The 18,216-nt window shown below is 52.2% G+C and overlaps 1 protein-coding gene across 2 annotated transcripts; it reads left to right on the forward strand.

Moving 5' to 3' along the window:
- The first annotated feature begins 5,162 nt into the window (after positions 1-5,162).
- HAAO (3-hydroxyanthranilate 3,4-dioxygenase) lies at positions 5,163-18,177 on the forward strand. 2 transcript variants are annotated; one of them, XM_082358319.1, is made up of 11 exons: positions 5,179-5,314; positions 6,042-6,147; positions 6,265-6,343; positions 11,158-11,241; positions 11,537-11,643; positions 14,213-14,302; positions 14,649-14,692; positions 15,021-15,166; positions 16,994-17,062; positions 17,253-17,335; positions 17,434-18,177. In XM_082358319.1, the coding sequence occupies exons 2-11, from the start codon at positions 6,143-6,145 to the stop codon at positions 17,510-17,512; spliced, it is 786 nt and encodes a 261-aa protein (XP_082214445.1). In that variant the 5' UTR covers positions 5,179-5,314; positions 6,042-6,142; the 3' UTR covers positions 17,513-18,177. The 2 variants fall into 2 exon arrangements, with proteins under 2 accessions (XP_082214444.1, XP_082214445.1); XM_082358318.1 differs by lacking the exon at positions 6,042-6,147 and having other exon boundaries at positions 5,163-5,314.
- Positions 18,178-18,216: the final 39 nt, after the last annotated feature.

Here is an 18,216-nt window from a genome sequence, read left to right on the forward strand (position 1 = left end):
AGCAACGAAGACCCAGCACAGCCAAAAATAAATAAAATTAAAAATAAATTTAAAAATAAATATATATATAAAAAATAACCGGGGCTTCCCTGGTGGCGCAGTGGTTGAGAGTCTGCCTGCCAATGCAGGGGACACGGGTTCGAGCCCTGGTCTGGGAAGATCCCACATGCCGCGGAGCAGCTGGGCCCGTGAGCCACAACTACTGAGCCTGCGCATCTGGAGCCTGTGCTCCGCAACGGGAGAGGCCACGATAGTGAGAGGCCCGTGCACCACGATGAAGAGTGGCCCCCGCTTGCAGCAACTGGAGAAAGCCCTAGCACAGAAACGAAGACCCAACATAGCAATCAATCAATCAGTCAAGCAATAAATAAATATTAAAAAAATAATAATAACCACTAGACATATAGGACTAGAAGGTAGAGGAGGGAATGGGTCAAAGAAAACTTAGTCAAAAGTCAGGTGTAGTGGACATGGTTCACTACCTTCCAAGCATCATTTCCCACCTCCCAGTCATGAGCCAGAGTTTTATGTGAATATCCCACCCCACCCCCCATGGCCACAGACTTTGGGGGAAGCCAACTCTGCCTCCAGCTTCAAGCACAAATCTTAGTTTGAATAAATCAATCAGATTATCCCTCCCTTCACTCCAGTAATTGGTTCAGGTTGGGGCATGTGAAACTTGTATTGCCAGTATACACAGCTGGTTCTCACTTGGGGGCAATTTTGCCCCCCAGGGACATTTGGCAATGTCTGGAGACATTTTTCATTGTCCCAACTGGGGGAGAGATACTGGCATCTAGTGGGGAGAAGCCATGAATGTGCTAAACATCCTACAATGCAAAGGACAGCCCCCTACAAAAATTATCCACCCAAAATGTCAGTGGTGCCAAGGTTGAGAACCCCTCGTCTGAAAGAAAAGCTATGGATAGTTTCTATCTCTTGACCCCTCAGGGAATCAGCCTTGAGATGAAGCTCATGCTGCCGTTAGCAGATCTGAGGAAGAGAAAGAACCAGGGTCTTTTATGACACCACTAGTTCACAAGCTCATTCTTCCTCTGGGTATCCAGTTATATAAGTCTTTAACTTTCTCTTGGTTAAGCCATTGTTTAACTGGGGTCTCTGTTATTTGCACCCATGAGCACCTTGATAAACTAGAACAGAGATAATTTATGTAACACAGCAGGTTAGGCTAACAGAAACCTTTAGAACTACATTCTAAGCAGAGAATACACATTCACAAAAATGGACCATAGACTAAGCTGCAAAGGAAATCTTAACACATCCCCACCCAAAAATAATACACAGACCATCTTCACTCACCACAATGCAATAAAATTAGAAACAATAAATGAAACAAAATGATAGCCGAACAAAAATCAAAACAAAAATACCCCTCAAACCAACCACATGTCTAGAAAATTTAAAACAGACTTGTAAATAATACAAGTTAAAGAGATAGCAAGGCCAGAACCCAGATTTCCAAATAACCAGTACAGTTCATGATCTAGCCCTTTTATTCATGTTTGATCTTAAACATTTGCTTAATTATATGAAAGGGAGGGAAAGTGGGACAGAGATACAGACAGAGACAGACCAAGGTGAGCTGGGATAGGGATCGACTGGAGAAACTAGTTCTGTGCATTGACAGATTGAAGAGATCAGACTGTTAGCAGCCAGACTCAGCAAAGCCTGGGAGTATCTACTGGCTTTAGTGACCTGGGCAGGCAACCACCATCTAGGGGAGACCAGAGCCAGGCACCAGCAACCAGGACAGGCTCTGATGAGCTCTGGTCCTAGGGCAGAGACTGCTTCTTGCTCCACGTTGCAAATGAGCTCCTGTGTGCAGAGGGGAGAGCTGGCTGCTGTGAGCTGGTAAGAGCCAGAAACCAGAAGGAACCCATGGATCAATAACTGGGAGGAGTCCAGATGGCTGTGACTAAACAATGCCTGAACACCCAGATAGAATTCGAATTGTTGATTTTCTGAACATTGGAGTCAGTGGTGCCCAGCATCTTTTCATATGTCTCTTGGCCATCTGTATGTCTTCTTTGGAGAAACGTCTATTTAGGTCTTCTGCCCATTTTTTGATTGGGTTGTTTGTTTTGATGATATTAAGCTGCATGAGCTGTTTGTAAATTTTGGAGATGGTTAGCAGGGTGGAAGGGTGGGGGGCAGGGATAGTTAGGGAGTTTGGGATTGACATGTACACACTGCTGTATTTAAAATGGATAACCAAATAACCCAATCAAAAAGGGGGGGGGGCGGAGATCTAAATAGACATTTCTCCAGAGAAGACATACAAATGGCCAACAAACACATGAAAAGACGCTCAACATCTCTAATTATTAGAGAAATGCAAATCAAAACTGCAGTGAAGTACCACCTCACACTGGTCAGAATGGCCATCATCAAAAGATCTACAAACAGTAAACACTGGAGAGGGTGTGGAGAAAAGGGAACCTTCCTACACTGTTGGTGGGAATGTAAATTGGTACAGCCACTGTGGAGAACAGTAGGGAGGTTCCTTATAAAACTGAAAATAGAGCTACCATATGCCCCAGCAACCCCACTCCTAGGCAAATATCTGGAGAAAACCATAATTCGAAAAGATGCATGCACCTGTTGTTCATTGCAGCACTGATTACAATACCAGGACATGGAAGCAACCTAAATGTCCATTGACAGAGGAACGGATAAAGAAAATGTGGTACATATATACAATGGAACATTACTCAGCCATAAAAAGGAACGAAGCAGTGCCATTTTCAGAGACGTGGATGGGCCTAGAGATTGTCATACAGAGTGAAGTAAGTCAGAAAGAGAAAAAGATCGTATAATATTGCTTATATGTGGAATCTAGAAAAATGGCACAGATGAACTTATTGGCAAAGGAGAAATAGAGTCACAGATGTAGAGAACAAACTTATGGTTATCAAGGGGGGAAGGTGGAGGGGTGGGACAATTTGGGAGATTGGGATTGACATATACACACTACTATGTATAAAACAGATAACTAATGAGAACCTATTGTTTAGCACAGGGAACCCTACTCAATGATCTGTGGTGACCTAAATGGGAAGGAAATCTAAAAAAGAGTGGATATCTGTATACGTATAACTGATTCACTTTGCTATACAGCAGAAACTAACATAACATTGTAAAGCAACTATACTCCAATAAAAATTAATTAAAAAAAATAAAATGGATAACCAACAAGGACCTACTGTATAGCACAGGGAACTCTGCTCAATATTATGCAACAACCTAAATGGGAAAAGAATTTAAAAAAGAAGAGATACATGTATGTGTAGCTGAATCGCTTTGCTGTACACCTGAAACTAACACAACATTGTTAATCAACTATACTCCAATATAAAATAAAAAGTTAAAAAAAAATAAAAAATAAAATGCAGGGTAACTGTCATTCTTTTCTTTGAACTACATATCAGAACATCTGTTGGGCTGAAATCATGGAGGTTTTTTTTTCCTTGTAGTGGGAATTCATTCATGCCTTTATCCACCCACCCACCCATCCATCCATTTAACAAACATCCAATCATCTCCTCTGATTACTTGTAGATGAGAAAGACAAAGAATATGGTTTGAGTTATTTTGGTGCCAAATAAGATTCTAGAAAGAAATGCTCAGAAAAGAAAAAAATCTAAATAAATAGCTAAAAAGAAAAAGGAGGGAGAAAGGGGAAGAAAAGGGTAGCGGTACGTGGAGAGGAAACAGGAGGATCCCAGCGGGGGAGGGCAGGAATCTTGTTTGCTATCAGACTGGGGTTTTTTTTGTTTTTGTTTTTTTTTCCCAAGCTAAAGAATTTATTTTTTCAAAAAAAATATATTTATTACAGAAAATTTAGAAAATACAGATAAGCAGAAATATGAAGAAATCATAACTCAAGGATGACTTGCCAAAATTTTGGCACTTCCAGATTTTTTTCTATGAAAAAATATCTTTAATTCAAACTGCAGGTATTATCTTCAAATACAGTTTTTACTTAATAAAAGTAATTCGTCTGACTGGGTATTGATTTGCACAAGGAGCCCCTGTGTCTGAGGGTGCTGAGAAAACCCGCCCACCCCAGGCAGCAGGGAGTGGCCAAGATGGGATGGGGGACAGGAGTCCGAGGAGTTTCGAGTTTCCTAAACTCTAGTCTGGATGCTGGTGTCTGGGCTATGTTCCTTCTCCGCCACCCTCACCTCCCTCCTCCAACACACAGGCGCAATCTTCCTAAGAATTCTGAGTCGGGAAGAAAGAGAAGAAAGCCCGTGTCCAATCGTCCTTCCCCCTCCTCCGCACCCACACAGGCAAGCATCGGGTCTCCCCGCGCCCCGAGGGTCCCGGGTTAGCGCCTCTTACCCCAGGCTGGAATCGTTAACCCATTAGGTTTGTCCGCCCTCCGCACCCCGGATCCCAGATTCCTGAGGTCCGAGTGCCCGGTTCTTCATCTGTAAAACTCCTCATAAATTGTGGTGTGCCTTGAATATGCCCCCAAGACATGAAAGGAGCTGAGAACAGTGCCAGGCACTTTGTCGGTGCTCTGCCCGCCGTGGGGACGGCGCCCCCCAGCCCGGCGCAGCGAGTACCTGTCTTGCGTCCGGGGCTCCCAGCATTGCGCCCCCCGCTGCTCCTCCCGTCCTCTCCCGAACCAGCCACAGGTAGAGCCGAGCAAGCAGCCCCCAAGAAATCTGCGGACTCTGGCCTGACCTCTGTCCTCGTGAAAGGATAGGGGACTAACATCAATCGGGGCCTATGGTGGCCGCTATGCAACCCGGAGATGGCTGTGTTGACATTCCCAGTTTTCAGATGAGGAAACTGAGGCCTCAACCCAGTGCCAGCACCCCTGTATTCAGGCGCCCTGGTTTACAAACCCGCCTTCCCCCCCTTACAGGATTTCTTTGGGGTTTCTCTGGGGCCCAGGCGGAAAGTCTGGGGACAAGGGACCAGGAATGTTCTCGATCCTGTGACTTACTCCTGGATCGGGCGCCCCACTCCGGCGCGGGTGGGCGGGGCGCCCCGGCTGTGCTGCGAGGCTGGGTCAGGCGGCGCGGAGCGCGCGGGGGCTCCAGACCAAAGTCGGAGAGTGGCCACAGCGCGTCACAGGTGGTTGCCCCGCCCTTTGACCCTCGGGATGCTGATTAACCAGGCGGTCAATAGGCGGTCGGGCAGAGGCGCGCCCCTCCGACGGCGCGGAGGACACGGCTCTGGAGCGCGGCTCCTGGGAGGCCATGGAGAGACCCGTGAGAGTGAAGGCTTGGGTGGAGGAGAACCGGGCCTCCTTCCTGCCGCCGGTCTGCAACCAGCTCCTGTGAGTCCCACGCACGCCCCCATCCTCCTGCCCTCTGTCCTCACCTCCTCCTCCTCCATCTGCACCCCTCAACCTCCAGCTCAGAGTTCGCCGACCCAGAAGCTTGCAGAAAGGGGGATGCCATTCTCGTGGTGTTCAGGGAAGGGTGAGGACGGGCTGTTCCGGGTTTCACCACCTTCGTCTGTTCCTCTTTCTGGTGACTGCGTGCTGCCTTGACGTCTGAGGATGGCTGGGTGACGGAGACTAAAGACTTGCCGATGCCAGATGGCAGCCCTGTCCCCCAGGGCTGAGAAACAGCGCTCCAACCCCCACTGACTCTCAGAAATTGGGGGGTGGGGAGGTTGATACCCCAGAATCAATTGTAGAACGGAGGCCTGGGGACAGCCCAATCGTACACCCACACTCCGTTCAGGAAGCTGCAGGCAGAGGGCGAAGTCAGAGGGTCAGCTGCTGTGGGAGGATCTCCATTTGGTGCTCTTCCCAGGCCCCCCTCTGCAGCTGGGCGCACACAGACCCCCACCAGGTTCTCCCTGGCCACCTCTGCCCCAGCACCCAACAGGGCTGACCGTGTCCCAGCACAGTCTTCCTCCGGCAGACCTCTCAGGCCCTCGCCTGTGGACCCTTCACCTCCTTCCCCTTCATTCGCCTGGGTGGCCCGGCCTCGTGTGCTCCCCAGCTCCGGGTTCACAGTCCCGAGTTTGCTGTGTCCGCTGAAAATCTCCAACAGGGCGGCTCCTCAAACCACACAGCTCCAATCACTAACACCTCGACAAGCCGGAGACTGCCAAGTGTTTTCACATCACCTCATTTAATTCTCCCAGTAGCCCCATGAGGTGGAATTTTTTTTTTTAATATCTTTATTGGAGCATAATCGCTTTACAATGTTGTGTTAGTTTCTGGTTGTGCAACCGCGAGCTGGTTCAGGACCTCTCCCCTCTCATCCACTGCAGGCACCAGAAGCAGCTCAAAATCATGTTCGTCGGGGGTCCCAACACCAGGAAGGACTACCACATCGAGGAGGGTGAGGAGGTAGGCTGTGGACTGCCCCCCACCACCACCGACCCAGCCCTGGGGGGAGGGGACACTTCCCCTGCCAGGGCCAGAGCCTGTGGATGAGAGAGGCGGGTGGTCAGATGACTGATGGGTGAAGGGGACACAACTGAAACCACAGGGTAAAACTGCTGCCTGGAAGTTGTGGGCACCCAGTGACACCCTTGACAGCTCCATCCTCGAGGGAACACTGCTGGGGAAGCCCCGGGAAAGAATCCAGCCTCTGTGGGAGTGAGAGGCTCCAGCTGTTGGGCATCAGCCCCCAGACACAGGGGCCGTCCATGCTCCGGTGGGGGGATGCCCTGCCCCTCTCGCCCCCAAACCTGAATAATGCAAGATTGGCCTCCAAAATGAGACCCAAATGCTGAGAGGGACCTGGGCGCTCCACTCTGGTCCCAGGAGCCAAGTTCTCCAGGAAGGGCTGGGGCTGGGAGGCCCCCTCCTTATCTAGAGGGCACAAGACACATCAGTTGCTAGGAGCTATTTGATGGAGGGGTGGGCAGGTGGGAGGGGGAATTTGTACTGAATACCCTTTTGTACCTTGAATTTTGAACTGTATTTCTGTACTCTCTACCCCAAAGTAAACAAACAAAAGTAAACTCAAAGAAAAAAAGATGGGCCCCCTTGAGAGGCACGGATGGGTTCCCAGCTATCAGAATCTCTGGTGGCAAAGGTTCAGTATGGGGGACCTGACGCTGGGGTTCAAGGTCCGGGGTTCAGCTTGGTCACCAGCCTCCACCCCCTACCACTGGTGTCTCAGCCGCAGCTGGGGACTGGAGGGAACACAGGAGAATCACTCGCTTAACAAGCATTTGCCGAGCACCTAAGGCGTGGGTGAGGGCAGAGCGGGGAGGACCCCTGGCCAGCCAACCCCTCGCCTCTTCCCCTTCCTAGGCCCCGACCCTCTCCCGCCACCCACTTCTCACAACACACCTCACTGGAGGCCATTTTCCTCTGGAAAAAATCAGCAGGAAAACCAAAACTACAGAGGGAAGATGGGATTGGATTGGGAGTGGCCCCGGTGGGGGAAATGAGGCCGGTTACAGGGTCTTGCCTGCCTGCCTCAGTCAGCCTCAGGCCCCCCATCTTGTCTTCCAGAGGCTTCCACCCTGTGAGCCCAGGTCTCAGTGCCCACCTCTCCCATCTCCCTCCCTCCTTCCTCCCCTTCTTGCCCCCTACCACCTCTGTCCCAGCCCCACCTCAAGGTCTCCCCAAGTGGATGGGTGTCCGCTTAGGGGCCCAAACCAAACCCTGACTCAGCTGGGTCGCTGGCAGGTGAGGAGGGCTGGCTTGAGCAGGTGTCCCCACTCTGGAGGGACCCTCAGGTGGCTGGGAGGAATTTGGGAACTCCCATCAATCTGTGATGGTTTGGTCCTACCTGCGGCGGGGGAGAGTGCCAGCCACAGGCCCTGGCAGCCACAGGGCTGAGGGTCAGCAGCCTCTCTGTCACTGCTTGTCCTCGAATCCGAGGAGAGTCCGGGGGCCAGGCTCCTCCCTGGTGAGGGAAGGGAGTCACTGAGCCGAATTCTCCTCCTGGCTGAACTCAGGCCTCTGCAACAGCCTTTCAGGTGCCCAGGCTCTACCCACCACACACACTCCAGTTACCTGACTCCTTCCCTTGGGGCGCACAGGTGCGAGGGAGCCTGGGCTGGGAGTCAGCTGGACCTGGAGTCTGCCTCTTACCAACGATGTGATTTGGCAGGGCCCATCACATCACCTCTCTGAGACTGTTTCCTCGCAGCTCACGGGGGACACCGGCCCCTGGCTGGTGGAAGGATGCAGTGTGGGTACGGTATGTGCACAGAGCCTGGCACAGAGCTTAGGTGCTTAATACACATGGGTTCTCTGCACCCTCAGCCCCTCTCTGGCCTCGCCTGCCTGTAAGGCCTTTCCAGGCTGCGGAGGCCAAAATCGATTCAACAGCCAGTACAGTTAATCTTCTAGTTAGCCCCAGGCCCCAAACATCATTTACTTCCAAACAGAGCATCATTCCTTTTGGAGTGCCCGTGACTGTTTGGGATTTTCTGCTGTTCAAGATGTGCCCCTCTGCTCCAGGCTAGGCCTGTTCCTCATCACAGGACAGGCCTCTAAAATTCCACTTTTTCTAAGTTGTTTAATGGCCACTAACACCTTGTAGCCTGCCCAGAAAGGGCTTGACTTTGGCCCAGACCATCACTCCAGCCCTGCCGCCCACTCCAGCTTTCCCTGATAGTTGTGGGGCCTAAGGGGTATGACCCCCTCTCTAGAATTCCCTAGGCCTTTCCTCCTCTCCCCATAACCATGGAAGGACACCTCCCACATATACAAACACATAGGGGCTTCCTCCCAGCTAAGGAGGGTTTGGGGGGAGTTTGCAGAATTGCTCCCTAGAAGAGCCTGATAAGTTTTTTCTTATTTGTTTTAAATAATTTGCATGAGTTATTTTTAATAATAAAAGTAAATATTGTTTATTGTAGAAAACGTGCAGAATATAGGAAAGACAAACGTAAATGTGTACCTCATTCATAATCCCACCACTCAGGGATGCCACGGTGAACACTGCCTGGATTATACATGTATGGCTACGTAATTAGAAACCTGCTGGGTGTAGCTCTGCATCTTGCTTTAACATGATAACTTTAGTATTTTCCCATTTTATTAACAGTTATTCAGAGACATCGTTTTTAATGGCTGCATAATGTTCTATATATTGTCTCTATCATAAAATAGTGCCATTTCCCCTATTGCTATTATTAGCATTATTTTTGCTATTCCTTCCATCACTAATATTAATAGCTAGAGGTTGCTGAGTGCGGACTGTGTGCTGGGTACCTTTGCGTACAGCATTCTGGGCACACTTCGCAGCAACATTCTGAGTAGATACTGTCATTTTATAAATGAGGAAACGAGGCACAGAAAGGCTAACTGAATTGGCCAAAGGTACACGGTGACCTGGCCGAGCTGAGGGACGAGTGACACTGGATGCTATGCCTTTAACCACCATGTGCTGTGATAAAACAGCCATGTACGGCGGCCATGAGGCAGGTGCATTTCTTAAGATTTTTTTTTTTTTAATGTGGACCATTTTTTTTAAAGTCTGTATTGAATTTGTTACAATATTGCTTCTGTTTTTATGTTTTGGTTTTTTGGCCGCAAAGCATGTAGGATCTTAGCTCCCCGACCAGGGATCGAACCCCTGCACTCCCTGCATTGGAAGGTGAAGTCTTAACCACTGGACCGCCAGGGAAGTTCCGAGCCAGGTGCATTTCTGATTCACTGCAGCCACTTTCCTAGAGATGGAATGACTAGGGCAAGCTGTAAGGCGGCCAACTGTCCTGGTTTTCCCTGGACTTTGACGGTTTCAGCGTGGAAGGTCCTGCATCCCAAGAAACCCTTACAGGGGTGTGAGCGGTGAAGGCTCTTCCTGCCCTTTGCCACATTGCCCTTCAGAGGGGTTGTGTCAGCTTGTCCTCGTGTCAGACCGTAAAGCCACATTTCTCTAGTTTCCCTGAGCTCACTTGATTTCTCTTAGTAGACTCTGGGACAAGAACCTCTATCTCCTCTAACTCCTTACACAATAGTAATAATTATTATTAATAACACCCCTTCAACTATTTGGCTGGGGCTCTTAACACCCGTGCAATGTGTGACTGGTAAAGAGAAAATGTGTCTTCCTCCTCCTCCTCCCAGTGCCATGGGTAATCTCAGTAAACACATTAATTAGGGACTTAGGATGGAATAGGAAAATGCAGTAGGAACCCTGCAGCACCTGCTCCCCGCCCCAGGGAGACAGCAGGAGGCGAGTGCTTCCATCCCCAGAGCCCCCAATTCATCCCAGCTTCCAGCATCAAGTCCACCATTTACATGGCCATTTATGTGTCCAGTCGACCTCCAGAGGGATTTGGACCAGCATAGCCCCATTCCAGGGCATCACTGTGGCCAGAGGAGCTAGCACTGGCTCCAGAGCTACACTCAGACTCAGGTCCAAACTGCTGCTCCAGGACTAACTGTGTGACCTTAGGCAAGTGGCTTCACTCTCTGAGCCTCAGTTTCCCTTTTTTCTTTTCTGCAGAATGGGGCTAATAATATTTTTGGAGGTTGTCACAAAGATTTCTGATAATGTACAGGCATACCTAAGAGATATTGCAGGTTCGGTTCCAGACCACTGAAAGAGAGCAAATATTGCAATAAAGTGAGTCACATGAATTTTTTGGTTTCCCACTGCATGTAAAAGTTATGTTTACACTATACTGTAGTCTATTAAGTGTGCAATAGCATTATGTCTAAAAAAACAGTATACATACCTTAATTTAGAAATAATACTGTTGGGAAAATGGCACCAATAGATTTGCTCAATGCAGGGTTGCCACAAACCTTCAATTAAAAAAAAAACGCAGTATCTGGGAAGCGCAATAAAGTGCAGCACAATAAAACAAGGCCTGTCTGTATAGGAAAGTGCTTGCCCAGCCCCTGGGACGCAGTAAATGGGTGGTTCTCCTTACCTGGCTGATGGGTCCCTGAATTGTTCACTAAGCATCTCAGCCAGCCTCCTGCCCTCAAGCCAGACACCAGCTGTTATGTCCTGGGTACTTTGGTCATCACTTTAACGTCAAGGTATGATCCTCACATGTCCCCAGCCCTTTTATCTGTGGCCTGTGTCAGGGGAGGCTGGGGCCTCACGCGAGAGTGACCAAGGTGCTTGTGAACTCTGAGGCCTTCAGGAAGTTCCTCAGGTTTCCTGGTCAGAACTCAGGCCAAAGACCTGGAAGAGGGACTGGGGAGAGTCCAAGCCTGTCTGCTGTCCTTTGCCACAGGTGTTTTACCAGCTGGAAGGCGACATGCTTCTCCAAGTCCTGGAGCAAGGGAAACACCGTGATGTGGTCATTCGGCAGGGAGAGGTGAGGCTGGGCCCCAGAACAGGACCCCAGCATGTCCACTCTCCTGGCTTTCGTGGCGGTCTTGTGCTCCCAGCCTTTTCCTGCCCTCCTACCTGCCCAACCTGCCTCGGCCCCGTCCTCAGGCACTTCCTCCTCAAGGCTGTCCATCTCAGCACAGCCTGACATCCCCTCTAGTTCCCGGGTGGAGGCTTGGCAGAGAGGGGGCTGGGCTGGACTGTGGCCAGCTGGGGAGGCCTGGGACCCCGCAGCACTGAGGCCTCCGTGGGGGGCTGGCACCTTGTCCCCACCCCTGCAGATCTTCCTCCTGCCCGCTGGGGTCCCCCACTCTCCACAGAGGTTTGCCAACACAGTGGGGCTGGTGATTGAGCGGAGGCGGCTGAAAACGGAGCTAGATGCGCTCAGGTAAATGGGCCTGGTCTGGGGGTCTGGCACAGAGCTGGGGGGGGGAAGCAGCAGGATCCTAGATAGACCCAAGAAAGCCACTCAGCCACCACTGAGAGGGTTGGTGGCAATGGAGACCCTGCATTTGCTGGCTGATGGGGAGGGATTGGGGTAGGTGGTAGGGTGGGTCTGATGATGCCGGGGAAGCGGGGTGTTCTCTGTGACCCCCTGGGAGCCCATCAGCCTGACACCTTCTGGCTGGGCCCAGAACATGTGGGCTCTTAGTTCCCCAACCAGGGATTGAACCCACGCCCCCTGCAGTGGAAGCGTGGAGTCTTAACCACTGGACCGCCAGGGAAGACCCAGAACCTGTGCTTTCTGCACTGAGGCTGCTGGGGAAGGGCAGGGGGATGGTTGCCAAAGTCAAATCCCCCTGGCCCAGGGCAGCCCGGAACAGTGCTGCTTCTCCCAGCCTCCCACCCCAGAGCTGAGTCTCCGCCAATGCGCCCCTCTGCTTGTTTCTCTACCCCAGCTCATTCCACACCCAGCGCTGACATTTGAGTAACACTTACTACGTGCTGGGCACCGCTTTATGTGTATTTATTCCTTTAACCCTCACAATGATCCTATCCGGTGGGTACCGTTATGTACTTTACAGATGAAGAAACTGGGCCCAGGGAAGTTGAGTTTGCTAGAAAGTGGCCGAGCTGGCATTATAGAGAAATATGAAGTTACGGCTGGGACAGCCTAGATGGAAGTGTGAGTAAACACCAAGGAGGGGACGAATATGGGTGCAGAGATGGGTGCTCTGTTTCTATAGCAGATTTCTAGAACAGAGTTCCCATCTTGTCCCATTCAGTTACCTCCTCTCCTCTGAAAGGAGAACTCAGCCTGTGGTTCAGGGGGACCCAGATTTTTCCAAAAGCTAAGCTATTTTTTTATATTTTTTAACTAAGAAAATTAAAATTTCCCAGCAAGTTACTGAAATCAGAAAACTTTGTTATAATGGACATTTTAAAAATGTCCACATCTTGTGTTATAATGGACATTTTAAAAATTCGTCCCTTTTTTTCTAATTACCAAAGTCATACACGTTCAATCTTGAAATCTGGAAAAGTACAAGAAAGCAAAATGAACAAAATTAAAATGACTTGTCAGGTAACGGGTAAATTTGATAGCATGTGAATGATATCTCAATAAAACAAAATAAAGAGAAAACAAGCAGAAAAAAGTCATCCCGCCAATCAAAGCTAACAAAGCACTTAGACGTCCATCTCATCTTTTTTCTATGCATACCTACACCTTACAACATTGTAGTCTTACTGCAAGCATGGGTTTGAGTTTTGCAGTTTTTTTTACATAAAAAAACTCATGAGTATCTCTCATACTATTAAATGCTTTGCAAAAAACGCCATGTTAATGACTGCATACTAATCTACTGCAGAATAGTCTGTTGTAGAAATAGCTGCCTGGCCTTAAATTCGAAAATAAATTTTTGACATGGGGCTTTATATGGGGAGTCTTCAGTGATGGAGAGGATGGCGTCTTCAGTAACACTTTTACAGCAAATTCAGTAACAGATTTCATCTGGCTGCTTTTGACCTTTAATAAAAGCCAGGGGCTCAACATTAAAATGCCACTCTGAAGGCAGTTCCTGGAGGGCATCGAGGTCCAGTTATGAGGCTTTCCAGTGGCCAGCTCCATCCCAGGATAGAACTTAGGGTGTCAGGCAGGGTGGATGCACTGTGTCTGTAAACCATCGCCCATAAGCAGGACCACTTCTCTTTCTCAGGAGGAGCCGAAGAGCAGAGCTGGCCTGGCACTGGGAGCTAAGCTTGGGGGTTAGGCATTCAGTCAGTAGATGTGCTGCACACACAGGGCCCTGAGGCCCAGCCCCGGTCTGCCCCGCGCTCCTCAGGCCAGTGGAGCTGCACGCCAGGCCGGGCTGGGGGCCTGGGTGGGCTTCAGGGAGTCTACTAGAGGCTCTGTGTACAGGCGTATGGACCTTCCTCCAGAGAAGAGGCGCAGCGCTTTGCTCCAGTTCTCAGAGCCATCCATGACCCCAAAAGAAGGAGCCCCTCATCTGGGGGACGTCTTCAGCACGTTGGTTCCTTAAGGTTCCGTGTGCTCTGACCTAGAGTGCCAGCACACTAGGGCCCGGATCAGGCTCAGCCTCAGCTTCCCCTTTTGGAAAAGCATTTGCCACTGATGCTGTGTTTCTAAGACTGTCCCCAGTCGGCCCTGCTTCTGCCACTTACAGGCTGTGTAATCCCTGCCAAGTTGCCCAGCTTCTCCCTGAATCTCGGAGTTCTGTCTACTTTGTAAATGGTCAAGTTTGGGGAACCAGGAAGAGCTATGGGGACGGGGTCGATAATAGCCCACCCACGCTGGGGCCACACGGGGGCTCCTGGGAGAGCTGAGTGTGGGTGAGCGTGCGTTGGCCACTAGGTTGCGCTAACAGGATGGAGCAGGCCGTCAGCTCTGTAGGGCCAGCCCGGGCCCAGCCAATCACAAGCAGAGCCAGGCCTGAGGGAGGCTGCCCTGAGGATGTCCAGGTGGGGAGCCGGGTGCCCGCTTTTTGTTCTGGCAGGTACTACATAGGCGACACCACTGACGTCCTGTTTGAGAAGTGGTTCTACTGCGAGGATCTCGGCACACAGTTGGCCCCCATCATCCAGGAGTGAGCCCCCAGCCCAGCCCCTGCCCCTCGCTCTCCTGAGGCCCCATGCTCTGGCTGGGGAGAGCAGACCCAGCCCAGCAGTGCTCCTCGGCAGTACCTGCCAGCCTAGAGCCATCAAGCCCAGGATTTAGGGAGAAAGTCTGCCCCTTCCCAGGGTGGGAAGCCCCCTGGGGAGGGGAGGGAAAGGATGGCGGATATACAACAAATTGTGTGAGGGCACCATGAGTGTGTGTGGGCTCCTGCACCCCGGAGTGTATGAGTGTGTGTGTGTGTGTGTGTGTGTGTGTGTGTGCGTGCGCGCGCGTGTGTCTCACTAGCCACTACTCTTCCCCCTTTGTGCCTGCAGGTTCCTTAGCTCTGAGCAGCACAGAACAGGAAAACCCAACCCTGGTAAGGCGACTAGGAACCATCTTTCTCCCCTTCCACCTCCCTCCTTCCCTCCCTCCCTCCCTCCCTCCCTCCTTTTCCAGAGAAGGGTGGGTCTTGGCTCTGGGTACCAGGGGGTCTCCTTTTGAGTACTCTGCCCTGTACTCAAGGCACAAGAAGATGGCACCAAATAGTACCCCCCCATGGCTGCTTGGTCCTTGAGCTGGAGCCAGAGCCCATTTCAGCGACTGGGAGCTGGGACCCCTGGGAACTGGACCCCTGGGAACTGGGCCCTCTGGGGCGGGGCCGGCGGGGCCAGAGGACGCTGACCCCAGCTGTGCTGTGGGTGCAGACCAGCTGCTCAAGGAACCGCCATTCCCCCTGAGCACACGGTCCGTCATGGAGCCCATGTCCCTGGAGGCCTGGCTGGATGGCCACCGCAAGGAGCTGCACGCTGGCATACCCCTCAGCCTGTTTGGGGACACCTATGAGACCCAGGTAACACAGCGCTGGGCCACTCAGGGCATCTGCCCAGCAGCCCCGGGAGATGGGAACTAATTACACATGGACACACACACACACACACACACACACACACTCACATGCCAGTTTTGGAGGTTGTGGACGCAAGCATAGGTCTTGTTTCCTCCCTGACTCTGAGATGATGGCTTTGCTGTGAGTGGAAGCCCATGGAGGCTATGTGGTCCCCAGCAATCTTTCTTTGCCTTCGGAGTAGGGGGTTGCCCCATCCACTGAGAGATTCCTGGGGGTCTGGGGTCATCTCCCTGCCAGGATTTCCTGGGCCTTTGGCCAGTCATAGCCTTGGCAGCCAGAAGGGAAAGAGATATTTGGGGGTGAGGGTTGGGTGGAGAGTTGCACAGAGAGAGACCCAAACCAGGCTCGCCTCCTTCCATTCAACATTTATTGAGTGCCTATTATGTTTCAGGCTTTAGTAAGAAAATAAGATAGAGTCACTGTCTCAGAGAGTGTATGGTCTAGTAAATGGAGAAGTTAATCAACAATTGCCACGATCATGTGATACATTCTTTGGTAGAGAAGCTACAGGAAGCCATAGGAGGATAAAGGAAGAACCAGGCTGTGAGGGAAGTCAGGGACGACTTCCTGGAGGAGGTGATATATAAGCTGAGTTTTAAAGCTATTGTAGGAGTTTGCAAAAGGAAGAAAGGAAGATGGAGAGCCCATTCCAGGTGAAGGAGAAGCCTGAGCAAAGGCATGGAGGCTTGAAACAGGCTGACATTGCAAACACCTGAGGTTGGGGAACCAGGACAGGGGAGTGGGGGCAGCAGATACAATTGGTAGATGGCCAAAGTAGCAGGCTGTGCCCACGTGCTAGCGGCTCTCCTGGGCTGGGCAAGGTGCAAGGACGAATCCTGGAAACAAGAGAGCTTCACCCAAGTGCTGAAGCGGGGAGCAGGGGGGTGACCAGGCTGCAGTGGGGTTTCAGAAAGATCACTGTAGCCTGTGTGAGGACTGGATCAGGAGGGCAAGTGTGGCGACGAGGAGACCTGCCAGGAGGCTCACGTTCACCTGTGCTTTACCGTTTGCCACTGGTACATCCCTTGGAGTTTGAATTAGATACCCCCGTGGAGGGAATGATCACTGGATGCAGACCTGCCCTAAAAGGCCCAGCCAGCCGAGCCCTGAGCTTACACAGGGCTGTGAGAGCCGGTGCGCCCCACCAAGCCCCTCCCACCCCATTCTTTCATACCCCTCCTTCTCCCTGCTTCAGTTCACTCCAGCCAATATCTACTGAGTCCCACTCTGGGCCGGTGGGAGCGTGGCCTGCACAGCAGCTGTGGGCTTCCGGGCTGATGCAGGTCAGAGCTGCTCAGCCTCCCTCTCGCTCTCATTCATCCCCTCCCATCTCCCTCCTCCTCCTTAGGCCAGACTCCTAACCTCTCACGAGGAAGGGAGGTGGGCATTCTCTGGGGAGTTCACGTGTGTGTGTGTGTGTGTGCTACGTGCGTCTGCACTGTGCCATGTACACACACGCGCCTTGCGTGCCCCTGGTAGGCGTGCCTCCACATGGGTCAGCAGTAGTTGTGTCGTGCATCCGAGGGGCCAGATATGTAGGTGGGTGTGGAGGGCAGGCACGTGTGATCCCCAACAGCAGGTGGCCAGGGGGCCCTGTGGCCTGGGCAGCCTTCCTCTCCAAGGCCAGGTCTCTGCTCAGCACCTGGAAATGAGGCTGTGTTGCGGGCCCCATCCCTGCCCCACGCAGGCCTGGTGTCTCGGGGCCAGGTTCAAGGCCGTCTCCCACGTGGGGCAGGATGCGCTGGAAAACTCTGTGTCACTTCCCCCCAGGTGATGGTCCATGGACAAGGCAGCAGCGAAGGCCCAAGACAGGACGTGGACGTCTGGTTGTGGCAGTTGGCAAGTGGGCCCGGGGGCGGGGCGGGGGGGGGGCACAGCCTCCTGCCTGCCCGTGAGGACCAGGCTGCTCCTGGGGTGCCCACGGCCTGGACCGGCTCCTGGGCCTCCTTGCCAAGGCTGACTCAGGGACACTCGGACAGGCGCCGCGCCCTGACAGCCTCCATTTGCTTCTCCTACTCCTCTTTCCTAGGAGGGCTCCTCGGTGGTGACGATGGAAGGACAGCGCCTGAGCCTGACCCCCGATGACAGCCTCCTGGTGCCAGCTGGGACCGCGTGAGTACCCGGGGAGGTTTTACCCCCAACTGTGGGACTGCCCACCTTTCCCTGGGATCCCAGCCTTGTCTGAGCCCCGCCTACCTGCATCGCCACAGGTATAGCTGGGAACGAGGGCAAGACTCCACGGCCCTGTCTGTGACTCAGGACCCTGCCCGCAAGAAGCCCTTGGGGTGACTGATCCTCATGCTGCGGGCCCAGAGCACCCACAGGGTGCCCCCGAGCGCCACCCCTGCCAAGTAACTCTCCCAGCCCCACCGCTTCTACGTGCACTGCTGCCGAGTGACTCAGCGTCTCCCGGGCCAGGTCCTGGACACCACTGTCATCCATCCTCCTTCTGTCCTCTCCAGGACGCCAGGTTCCTGGGGGCCGTAGCTCCCCATCCCCCGTAACAGCCTTCAGCCCACTGCCCTGCAGGGTTCTGCCGGGTGGACTGCCCCCTGAGGCCAGGGTCCTCTCCATCCCTCTGTCCACAGGCTCAGCGCAGCACTTGCCTGCTGCCGAGGTCCTCAGTAAAGGCTTCCTGACAGGCACCTACGGGTCTGCACACACACGGCCTGTGATCTTTGGCACACACCTGGTGCTCCCATGACTGTGTGTGTGTGCGGGGCGGGGAGGGAGATCTGGAGCACTGGGTGACCGTGGACCTTGTGGAGGGTCTGTGACCGGGTTCCCCTGCTTGTAGAGAAGCGCTCATGCTGTGTGTGTGGCCCCTCCATGCGAGCTCCTATGCCCGTCCTGGGGCACAGCTGATGTTGTCCCTCTGCCTCTTTCTCTTTCTCACTTACTCTTTTTACATAACTTTAAAATATAGCATCTGTTGAGGTTTCTCTCCCCAGTAACTGAAGTGACTTGTGCTCATTGTAGAAAATGTAGAAATA

The sequence above is a fragment of the Balaenoptera borealis genome, assembly GCF_965194805.1.
Source record: "Balaenoptera borealis genome assembly, chromosome: 15".
Lineage (NCBI taxonomy): Eukaryota > Metazoa > Chordata > Mammalia > Artiodactyla > Balaenopteridae > Balaenoptera > Balaenoptera borealis.

Excerpts from the sequence above, each read along its gene's own strand:
- HAAO (XM_082358318.1), top strand. The coding sequence starts at position 5,235 with ATGGAGAGACCCGTGAGAGTGAAGGCTTGGGTGGAGGAGAACCGGGCC. Across the intron at positions 14,693-15,020 it reads AACAGGAAAACCCAACCCTG|ACCAGCTGCTCAAGGAACCG; the intron begins GTAAGGCGACTA and ends CTGTGGGTGCAG. Across the intron at positions 15,167-16,993 it reads GGGACACCTATGAGACCCAG|GTGATGGTCCATGGACAAGG; the intron begins GTAACACAGCGC and ends ACTTCCCCCCAG.